The 10,240-nt window shown below is 32.5% G+C and overlaps 4 protein-coding genes across 5 annotated transcripts; 2 read left to right on the top strand and 2 right to left on the bottom strand.

Annotated features, from left to right (window-relative positions):
• Window positions 1-2,837: 2,837 nt before the first annotated feature.
• Window positions 2,838-3,963, bottom strand: LOC109606288 (60S ribosomal protein L28). 2 transcript variants are annotated; one of them, XM_020022857.2, is made up of 4 exons: window positions 3,844-3,963; window positions 3,432-3,524; window positions 3,024-3,266; window positions 2,838-2,971 (listed from the first exon to the last, which is right to left on the bottom strand). In XM_020022857.2, the coding sequence occupies exons 2-4, from the start codon at window positions 3,516-3,518 to the stop codon at window positions 2,885-2,887; spliced, it is 417 nt and encodes a 138-aa protein (XP_019878416.1). In that variant the 5' UTR covers window positions 3,519-3,524; window positions 3,844-3,963; the 3' UTR covers window positions 2,838-2,884. The 2 variants fall into 2 exon arrangements, with proteins under 2 accessions (XP_019878416.1, XP_049818652.1); XM_049962695.1 differs by lacking the exon at window positions 3,844-3,963 and adding an exon at window positions 3,671-3,694.
• Window positions 3,964-4,113: 150 nt separating this feature from the next.
• On the top strand, window positions 4,114-5,025 carry LOC109606468 (ER membrane protein complex subunit 8/9 homolog). Its single transcript, XM_020023021.2, has 3 exons — window positions 4,114-4,394; window positions 4,447-4,593; window positions 4,646-5,025. Exons 1-3 carry the CDS (start codon window positions 4,197-4,199, stop codon window positions 4,895-4,897), a joined length of 597 nt encoding a protein of 198 aa, XP_019878580.1. The 5' UTR covers window positions 4,114-4,196; the 3' UTR covers window positions 4,898-5,025.
• Window positions 5,026-5,101: 76 nt separating this feature from the next.
• On the bottom strand, window positions 5,102-8,085 carry LOC109606099 (polycomb protein suz12). Its single transcript, XM_020022674.2, has 3 exons — window positions 7,770-8,085; window positions 7,670-7,716; window positions 5,102-7,610 (listed from the first exon to the last, which is right to left on the bottom strand). The coding sequence occupies exons 1-3, from the start codon at window positions 7,867-7,869 to the stop codon at window positions 5,736-5,738; spliced, it is 2,022 nt and encodes a 673-aa protein (XP_019878233.2). The 5' UTR covers window positions 7,870-8,085; the 3' UTR covers window positions 5,102-5,735.
• Window positions 8,086-8,377: 292 nt separating this feature from the next.
• Window positions 8,378-10,236, top strand: LOC109606311 (ubiquitin domain-containing protein UBFD1). The gene is made up of 6 exons (XM_020022875.2): window positions 8,378-8,599; window positions 8,670-8,939; window positions 8,993-9,144; window positions 9,205-9,327; window positions 9,383-9,571; window positions 9,706-10,236. The coding sequence occupies exons 1-6, from the start codon at window positions 8,572-8,574 to the stop codon at window positions 9,814-9,816; spliced, it is 873 nt and encodes a 290-aa protein (XP_019878434.1). The 5' UTR covers window positions 8,378-8,571; the 3' UTR covers window positions 9,817-10,236.
• The last annotated feature ends 4 nt before the right edge of the window (window positions 10,237-10,240 follow it).

The following is a 10,240-nucleotide window of genomic DNA, read 5'->3' as shown; positions in this document are numbered from 1 at the left end:
AAAAAAAAAACATGCACGTTTTTACTCTTTTAAATAAAGTCTTATTTGATTGACATATTTATTGAGAAACATACCGCCAGTTGAAAACAGAAATAATAAATCCACTTTAAGCCACTTTAATAATAAAAGCGTATAACTGTCAGTCAATTTGCCATTATTGTTACCGATAACTAACCTGGCCTACCTGTGTTTATTGGTTTCCACAACAGGAAATATACAATAAAAGATCCAGACAGATTACGGTTGGCGTCGCATTCAGCTCAGTCAACTCGGCTCATGAATCTTCAATGAGGTGTAAGTTTATTTGTACAACGTGAAGAGGACGAATTGACAAACGTAAACATTAACGCAAATCATTTTTGAAAGGTTTAAATCAGTCTGATTTATTGTATTTCAGTTCGATAAGTTAACTATGACTTGAAGAGAGACTACATGTTACTTTCAGTTGTTCTTAATATTTCAAATTTAAATTAAAATAATTTTTTTATAAAAAATATAATTATTATTACTAAATTTTAATTTGTTATTTTACTAGAAATGCGTTAAATTTCAAAACTTACATCAAATTACATTAAATACACTGTATTTATTACAATAACAGCTATTGTATGTTTTATAAAGGATAATTTGTGGTTTTTATTTTAAACATTTTTGAAATATTTGTTATGCTAAAGACATCTCTTAACAAATAGTCGAACTAAATAAGAATCGATGTGCGCCGTCTTTTGAAAACTACTCGAACTAAATTTGAATGTAAACAATAGAAAATCTTGAATTTCATTTGAAATAAGGGTAATAACAAAAACATATTTAATTGTTACAAATAATCTTGTGATGGGCTTACCTAGAATACAATACACGTTGTTTAATAGTAATATTGCTAAATGTACATTATTACCTTTCACGACTCTTTCATTGTCTTTGATTTTGAATACGAAAAGGCGAGAATCCATATATCCCTTTTATTCATAACAAATGCGCAAACTACAATAAAACAAATACTAATAACTTTATTTATAAATAGACATAAATTACTGAAGATTTTAGACGACGCCGAACACGGCACACTTCGGAAAACAGTTTTGAAACAATTACGAATCGCTACTCGATAGTCAAAATGGTATTTGTTAATTTCTATTAACATATATTGGTATTTTATAAACAAAATCACACAAAATAGGTAATAGATATAGTAACACCGAGATAATTAATGATTTTTAAGTGCAAACACGACAATTTTTAATTTGTTCATAAACCACGATCTATTGGAATCAATTGCAAATCGCTACTCGTTAGTCAAATTAGTGTTTTTTAAGTTTTATCATAAAAATGTAATTTAATAAAAAAGTCACACATTAAAACTCAACACAATAGAAAGTACGATTTTTAAGTATAAAACAATTTTTAATATTTGAAACATCGATATTGTGAAATCAAATTACACTGGTCTGCAACAAAATCCTCCTTTAAATAAAAATATGATTAAACATCCTGTATCCAAGTTTGCTGTTCCATGTTTCGTTATCACGTACATATATTTTTTATTGCATTTTTTTAAATCGTTCAAATTATGTATTTTATCGGTGGTTGTTAATTAACGGTGCTCTATGTAGTTCGATAATGTTTGAAAACATCTTTTTATTAGATAGATGAAGGAAAATTATGGAATTATGTTGTTATTAGAAAAAATTCAATATTTACAGTATACTTGGATTATCTGTGCGGATCTAAAAGTTGTAGCCATGTTAACCGGATTACATGGAAGCTTCACTAAACTTTGTATTTTTATGCTAATGGACAGTCGTGCAAGGGATAAACACTACATAGTAAAAAAAATGTTCAAAAAGGGCATGTTTGATGCCTGGAGAGTCAAGTATATAAAGAAAAACCTCTAGTTCAAAGTGAAAAAAATTTTACCACTTTATATAAAGCTAGGTCTTATGAAGTATTATGTAAAAGCCATAAACAAAAGTTTTAAATATCTTAAAACCAAATATCCTCAAGTTGAAAGAGGAAATTTTAGCATATTGAATAAAGCTGGAAAAAGGCAATGGACCGCTTTCGTTGAAGTGTGTCATAATTTTCATAGAAACAAAAAAACTAATGAAAACTACCAGGAAATTATTCAAGAACTTCTTTCTTCATTCAAAGCTTTAAAATGCAAACGTCCCTTAAAATACATTTTTTACACTCACACTACACTGGGAAATGGTCAGGAACAATGCTTGTCGATTTTTCTTAGTCAATTGGTCGAAAAACTCCAATAGAAAATATGAAAAGGAAGAAAACTACAAAGTGAAATACTATTAACAACTAGTAAATAAATTGTTTAAAGCTTTTTAAAGTTTTATAACAAAATTTATGTATCTCATATTGTATTAGTTGTAAAAGAGATGAGTTAAATTTGAATAAAAACTATTTTATTGATAAATTACATTTAAGAAAATTTATACGTGGTTTGTAATATATATTTATATTCAGAAATATCCAATTTAAGCTAAATTATGCATAAAATCAGTAGAGAAGAAAAAGAACATTGCAGACCAGTTTTATTGTTTCTTAACATCTTCAGAGCATTCATATTTAAAAAATGCATTTATATAAAACTACGATATTTTTTATGTTCCTCCTTGATTTGTCTATCGATCATTAAATTATAATTGGTTAATATTGTTATCATGACAATTAACTACTAATTTTCCATGTGTTTCACCAAACAGATAACTAATTAACATTTGATACCACTTATTAGAATCACAAGTTTTTTGATTATTTTGTTAATTAATTTTCAGTGTTTTTAACAAGTTAATTTTAGTTTTAAATGTAACAAAATAACATGGGATTTTATATTTTTTATTATTGAACCTTAGCATATACAAAACATTTATTCAGCTTTCTTTGCCTTAGGTGCCTTCTTGGCTGGCTGAGGTTTTTGGGACTTAAGAACAGCACTGGCACGACGAAGGGCGGCCTAAAACAGAATGTATTAGCAACAATTTTTAAGATAAAATTCAATATTTTACCTTGGTCAAATCTGTACGGTACTTGTTGGCATCCAACAACTGCTTCAGTTTGTGCAGAGACCTCCTTGGTCCAGATTTGAAGGTCCTCTTTACTGTGCCTTGTCTTGGCTTGTTCTGTCTGCTAGCCTTTTTGTACACACAGACGAATCCCTTTTTGTCAGGGGCTTCCTCAATGCCTACAGACTTCTTGTGTACCAAACCATTGTACCTGTATGAGTTCAGGTTTGTCAAATTGTTTGGTTCCTTAAACATACAGAAAATTATATTATTTTGTCTAGACAGAATGGATGGTGAAAAAGAAGGTGATAACTCAGATAAGTAATTTTATTTCATGAATACTCAGAGATCTTGGTGGTAAAATATCATCATTACAAGTGAAAGAAAGTGATGTTATTTTGTTGTACTTACTGTGCTGAAAGGTTTGCTGATGTTACGCTTTTTAACAAGGAAAGCGTTGTTGTTGCGGATGATGCTCCAAACTAAATGAGAAGACATCTTGATCTAAAACATAAAATACTTATAAATAATTGAGGTTAAATGGTCTTTGTTACATACACATTTTAGAGTATACTACTACATTTTGTCAAATACAAATTATTTTTATCAGAAATCATAAACTAAATTTTATAACAATTGAGAATATTTACTTTATTTATTCGACACGTGTTTGGATAAATTTTGAAAATTTTTCAATATTTCTCACGAGTTCACAATTTTAAACTGTGCGTATATCAAATTTAAGACAATTAGCATATTTGTTTCTGTACAATATTTAAAAAATCTGGCAAAATAACTAAAATAGAACTGAAAACAAACTTACCGTTCAAGATTTTTTCACAGAAAGATGGCTGACAGAACGGAACCGGAAAAAGTCACTGCTTCAATATGCAGTGTCGTCAACTTATAGTGAATGAATTTCCCAATTATTTTTTTGAAAAATCAACAGTCTCTACAGTATTTCGAAAATGATTTCAACATAAAATACACATATTATCAACAAACCTTCCAATTACTATAAATTGTTTAAAAATATTGCCATTATTTAAAAAGTACATAGGTGACGTATGATTTCACAAAGTTGTAAGATTGCTCGCGTTTTAAACATTGACATCTGTCATCCAACCTCAATTTTTTCCAATTTACATTAATTGAATTAAGTTTCCAACATTAACAATGTCAGACATAAAATTCTCCCGACGTGCTTATTGTAAAATAATATTGCACGCAGCCAAATATCCCCATTGTGCGATAAATGGTGTACTGTTGGCCAAATCCTCGGCGAAAAGAGATGATATCGAATTTGTGGATGTTGTCCCATTATTTCACATATCCATTAATTTAACTCCCATGGCAGAAATTGCATTAATGCAGGTATTAACGTTGTGCCATTATGTGATAAGTGTTATCCAATAATGTTTTATAGATTGATGAACTTATATCAAAAAAGGGGCTTTACATAGCTGGATATTATACTGCTCAAGACAACCTGAAGGATAACACGTTTGAAAAGGCCCACCACAGAATAGTGGAAAAAGTGGCTGCTCTAAATGGTTCTTCATATTTAGTTTTGGTAACTGCTTAAATTTTAAGGTACAGGAATTATCATTTTCTGATTATTTTAGGTAAACAATTCTGAGTTGGACTTGGATGTCCATAAAACTGCTTTAAAGGTGGCACAATACAATGATGGAATGTTGAAAGTGCTGGATCCAAGCAGAATTGTGACAAGTGAAAAGACAACATTGAATGCTTGCTCATATTTACTGAAAAAAGATGCTTATCAGAATCTGGTTGATTTTGACAACCATTTAGACAACTTAACATTGGACTGGATGAATTATAGTTTAAATAAAGAAATTGAAGAGATTTTATAAATTATGTTTTATATTTTAGGATAAGTAGAACAAAGTAAATTTGAGTGCAACATTTTTTGTAATAAGTCACAAGTGATTGTTCAGTACAAGTTGATGTATTAAAATTTAATATAATGTATGTAAATTTATTCAGTGTTTTACTTTGTTTTATCTGACCCTTTTATCATGTGTTGCTGTCATTTCACACCGCAAAAACAGACAAAATTCGTTTATAACATTTTATTTTGATATTAATACATTTTATCAAAAAATATCCATTTACAAACTTAATAAGTAAGAACAGATTGTGTGTAACAATAAATAAGTAAAATTCTACCTAAGGGCAGTTAAATTTACATAGAAATCAAGATGATTTTGTAAGCATTAAAGTCAACTAATTTTAGAGATTTAAATATAAAAATATATATATAAAATATACAAAATGCTAATTAATTTCAAAGTGTTTTGATAACATCGGTAAAAAAAATTAAAAAATTCCTATTATTGACGGAATTTAACACTAAGTGCAAAAATAATATAATTTCGTCCTACCTAAATTCTAGCTTCTGACAAGGTTAATATCAAATTGGAGGTAGAAGATTTGCACTTTTCCTTTGCAAGTATTGTATAATGAAATGTATATGAGATAAGAAAAACTAATACATGCTTGCTTTGGTTTAAAAACATGATCATCCTATGCAGACATCAAGCACCAAACAAGTAAATACAAAAAAAACACAAAAAAAAAATGTCATAGAAAACAATAAAAATTGACTAGGAAACAAAATCGTCCTGGCAGTGAAGCTGAATAATACAGTGAACCATTAAAAATACGTAGTATAAAAAAGTAAACGAAACCTCAAGACTTTTTGGGTTCGGGTTTGGTTAATGAAAGGGAGAGACGTTTACGCGACGACTCTCCGCAAACGGACTTCCTCCTAAGGGGCTGTTCGGCGGGCGTTGGCGTTCCTTTCCTCCTCTGCATTCCGACGGCACCGGCTTTCCTACCCGTACTCGGAGTTTTGATTAAATTCGGCTTCTCTAACGGAGTGGGAAGGCTGCCACATTTAGCCCAGTTATCCATTTGGGCTTCCCTGGATTCCTTCAGAATATTCCTGATGGCGCCAGTTTCCCCAACCATTTCTTGAAGTTTTTGTAAAGTTGTGTACAGGCACACGGCGCTTACCAAACCAAAGTCAAACAAACTGCACATGTGGATCACGAAATTTTTGTACAAGTTCTTCATCAGTAAGTCTTTACCTCTGTGTTGAACAAACATCTGACAAGCCAGCGGTATTTGGCAGTCGCCGACGAAGCCGTATTTCATAACGTGCAGATTCCACATCTTCATCAATTCTTTTTCGCCCTCATTGACGTCAGTGAACTCGTCAATCATCATCATCGTTTTGTTCCTGAGCCATTCCGGATCATTCTCCTCCTCCGAGTCCACATCCAGCTCCTTGGGATAAATGGGAAGGCATGTAGTCGTGTGGTGATACAGTCTATTATGTCCCGTGATAAACGGTCTCTGACCGTCGTATTCACAGTCGTCTAATTCTAGAAATTCCGATAAACTAGGCTTTGGTCTTTTCGGGTGGCACACGAGGATGTGCGTGACGGATGCCCGTCTGACCGGGCCGTTTCGCGAAAATCCGCACACCGACGGCTGCGAGATCAGATCGTGGGGCGAGCCGGTGTACGAGCCGTCGTACATCTCGTTTATCGCCACGTCCACTCTGGCACCTACGGCTATAGGCACATACGTGAACGTAAAACGGGAATGACACAGTTTCAAGTGTTTTAACAGCGTGTACAACTGGTCGCAGTTCAAACTGCACCAAGGACAGTGCAAGTCTTCGCACGCTTCCGTTTGTTGCCTCGAGTTGTTGTTGTAAACAAATTGGTAGACTATTTGCAATTTTTCAGTGTTTTTCCCGTTGACCAACGGGATGTTTTCTTTGTTATCCGCCAGCGGATAAGGTTTCGGACAGTCGACTATTTTAGGACTGGCCTCTGGTGACCAGTTTAACTTAAACCTAAGTACAGCACCTTTCATGAATGTGTCTAAGTTCCCACAAGTGTCCATGAGATCGTTGACGTTTTCCCAACTCGAGTATTTTTTGGGAGAGTTTTTCGTGTTCGTCGACAAATCCTGGACAACCAAATCGTAGTCGCCATCGCTTAAGTAACATCTGTTGTGTTTGTCATACACGGTTAACTCCGACCCGTACAATCTTACATTATTATTGTCACTTAGGCCATTGGATTTTCTACGTTTTAATGCTGGTTCGTCGTCCTCCTCTTTATCAGTACTTACTTTGACTTTGAAAATCAACGTGAAGCTCTTGACTAAAGGACAAGTGGGGCCATTGAATGATTCAGTAGGAATGCTTATAGTAGGAGCAGTTAATGGCAGTTCATTGGGGTTAGGATTAATAGGAACATCAGCAGTCCCTAAGGTCACTCTCATGCTCGGGGCTGAGCTGTCTTTTCGTTTCTTATGTGTAATCTTTAGTAAATCAGTCTCTACCTGGGCAATATCGGCATTGTGGTCCAGGCTCTTATGGTTAAAGCCCAGGAATGTTAGGTTGATGTAGCCTGGTTGAATAGTCAGGGAGTCCCTCTTTGAAACCACTTTGTCCAGCAATGAGTTTATTTTGAAGGTTTCACGACTTTTGTGGCTTCTAGACATTCGATGTCTCATGTACCAGAGTGTTCGATTAAGAAATATGGGCTGTGAATAATCATACATTGGTTATTATTATCAAGCTATGGGTTAATATTTCTACTTACAGAGCACATATTTCGGGTCCGAAGGTATCGGTATATTTGGGTGGGTTCTAAAAATTACAAGCTTTATATTACAGTGGTGATTAAATAAATAGTCACTTACTTTCAAATGCCTGTAGGAAGAGTTCATGATCGGCCTGTAAATGATCGATCCTTGGATTTTTCGATGAGTCAACCTCTTTATCCCGCTTTTTGGGTGGCATTTTTGAAACACTTAACCCGGGAAACGAACCAACCGCTTGGCGTGCCCTTAATTTTCACCTGTACATCAAATTACTGACTTAAAAACGCGCGAGACTCATCGGACACTCAACTGGGGAACCCTGTGTTTATTAATGGAGCGGTTAAATTGTGATAATTTGTTAAAACACACAGTTTCCCCAAAGATACACTTCAATGAAAGTAACTGTTTTGTAACAATAAAAATTTGGTTAGTGCAATGTTGTCACATCATTTATTACACTGAAGTCTTCTCCTATTATAAATAATTAATACTAAATTATTATAAATTATTCGCTTTATTAAACATTTATTTATAACATTGTTGTGGCAAAAATTGTTGGTACGATTTTATTTATTTATATAATTTAAACGTTACTTCACTTTGACAACAGTGGTGTCTGGTGTCCAGTACCGGCAACATTAAAATTTTAAATACACACAATAAGTTTTATATTTTATCAATAAATTTATTGTTATATTTCACTTATTCATTCTATTATTCTTAAAACAAGACTAAATTTACAAAAACTAGAATTATCAATAAAAAAGAGTTCAACAAGAGTCATATTTTGATTAAATCATTGTGCTGAAAAGAGGTTAGCGCCTAACTTATAAATAGTTGGCAAATGATACAGCTGTTTTGTCATTTATAGTTGTGAAAATTATTGTTACTCAAATTTCAGATGTCAGAAGACAAAATGGAGTGTTTAGGTAAGTAGTCGATAAAAACATGCTCGAAAACTCTATAAAATTAAATAAAAAAAATCAATCGTAATTTCAGGCAGTGAAAATGATAGCAAAATTTCTAATATGTCTGGAGAAGCAGCGGAAAACCGTGCCAAAGAAGAAAGTGATAATTTAAATGTTCCGTCTGAATGTAAAATCGCGAAAACCGAATTAGATAGTCCAAAACCTCCAGATAATGAAACCAATAGTGTTGACAATGAACTCATTCAAATTAAAGTGATTTATAATAAAAAGAAATACGACGTTTCTACTTCACCAAATGATACAATAGCCCAACTAAAAACACAACTAAAAGATTTAATTGGTAGTAGTGTTCATTCATCCATTCAGAACATTATTCTAAAATTACTCTTTCAGGAGTTCCTGAAGCAATGCAAAAACTAATGTACAAAGGCTTACTGCAAGACTCCAATACAGTATCAAACAGTGGCATCACAAAAGGGGCTAAAGTTATGCTTGTAGGCTCTACCTTAAGTGATGTTTTAGCTATGTCTTCTGTCAGCAAACAAGTACAATCTACAACAGCTTAACACAAAATGTCATTGGTTTTTAATTTATTTGATTTTCAGGATGTGGTGGAGATGGAAAAAGCTGCCAGTGCAAAGGAGCCTTTGTGCAGACAAAAAATTCATAGGAAAGTTTTGGATAAAGGAGTTCCTGAAGATGCTATGCCAGGAATAAAAAATATTAAAGTATAATTAATCAATTGATTGTTATTAGTTACCTATTGTGGTGGTTTATTTTTAGGAAGGTTTGCCTCCTGTGCCTCTTTCAGGTATGCTGAACAAACATGGGGGTAAAGTTAGGCTGACTTTCAAATTAGAAAATGATCAGTTGTGGCTGAGCACTAAAGAAAGAACTGAAAAACTGCCAATGGGATCTATAAAAAGTTTAGTTTCTGAACCTATAGAAGATCATGAAGAGTATCACATAATGGTAAAACAATTTTTTCTCAGAAAACCATTATTTCCCTTATTCTGAGTCATTAAATTTGAATATTTATATAGTGATAATTATACTTAAACATGTTTGTTAAGGATTTTCCAGTGTTGTAATGATGATATTTCTAGGGAATACAATTGGGTCCAACAGAAGCGTCACGATATTGGATTTATTGGGTGCCCGCTCAATACATAGATGCGATCAAGGATGCGGTATTGGGCAAATGGCAGTACTTCTGACTTAAAAAGTTTCTAGCTCAGCTAACAGTATTAAGATCAGAATGTATTTAAATGCATTTTAACCAAGATTATATTAATCTAAAGATGTACTGCGAATTATGGAAAACGAAACTGTTTAATTTTAAAAACCATAAAATTGCAGTTGTTTTTTATTTTTATACTGTTTTTACTTTGTGATACCATGGTCTTAGATATTGTTAGCCACTGTTAAAAATAAGTGATTTACTCAATATTTGTGATTTTGTTGATTTGGTAAAGTTAACATAAAAGTTTAAATTTAATTTAAAGTTTATAAATGGTTTTAATTAGTTAGTTTCTGTTGACTATATCACTTCAACAACAAAAAAATTGTTATAACTAAATTTTGTGTTTGCCTGATGGTTGTCTTGTAGTTAAATTAATAGAAACTCTTATGCATTACCTT

The sequence above is a fragment of the Aethina tumida genome, chromosome 2 (genome assembly GCF_024364675.1).
Source record: "Aethina tumida isolate Nest 87 chromosome 2, icAetTumi1.1, whole genome shotgun sequence".
Classification (NCBI taxonomy): Eukaryota; Metazoa; Arthropoda; class Insecta; order Coleoptera; family Nitidulidae; genus Aethina; species Aethina tumida.
This window is presented reverse-complemented; position numbering and strand designations above follow the sequence as displayed.

Bases quoted from the DNA above. Each gene is read 5' to 3' on its own strand.
- LOC109606311 (XM_020022875.2), top strand. From the start codon at position 8,572: ATGTCAGAAGACAAAATGGAGTGTTTAG. The intron at 8,600-8,669 runs GTAAGTAGTCGA...TCGTAATTTCAG, and splicing joins AGACAAAATGGAGTGTTTAG to GCAGTGAAAATGATAGCAAA. The intron at 8,940-8,992 runs GTAGTAGTGTTC...TTACTCTTTCAG, and splicing joins ACAACTAAAAGATTTAATTG to GAGTTCCTGAAGCAATGCAA.
- LOC109606288 (XM_020022857.2), bottom strand. From the start codon at position 3,518: ATGTCTTCTCATTTAGTTTGGAGCATCATCCGCAACAACAACGCTTTC. The intron at 3,267-3,431 runs GTAAGTACAACA...TGTATGTTTAAG, and splicing joins TCAGCAAACCTTTCAGCACA to GAACCAAACAATTTGACAAA. The intron at 2,972-3,023 runs GTAAAATATTGA...ATTCTGTTTTAG, and splicing joins ACCGTACAGATTTGACCAAG to GCCGCCCTTCGTCGTGCCAG.
- LOC109606468 (XM_020023021.2), top strand. From the start codon at position 4,197: ATGTCAGACATAAAATTCTCCCGACGTGCTTATTGTAAAATAATATTG. The intron at 4,395-4,446 runs GTATTAACGTTG...AATGTTTTATAG, and splicing joins CAGAAATTGCATTAATGCAG to ATTGATGAACTTATATCAAA. The intron at 4,594-4,645 runs GTAACTGCTTAA...TGATTATTTTAG, and splicing joins GTTCTTCATATTTAGTTTTG to GTAAACAATTCTGAGTTGGA.
- LOC109606099 (XM_020022674.2), bottom strand. From the start codon at position 7,869: ATGCCACCCAAAAAGCGGGATAAAGAGGTTGACTCATCGAAAAATCCA. The intron at 7,717-7,769 runs GTAAGTGACTAT...TGTAATTTTTAG, and splicing joins CTTCCTACAGGCATTTGAAA to AACCCACCCAAATATACCGA. The intron at 7,611-7,669 runs GTAAGTAGAAAT...GATTATTCACAG, and splicing joins GGACCCGAAATATGTGCTCT to CCCATATTTCTTAATCGAAC.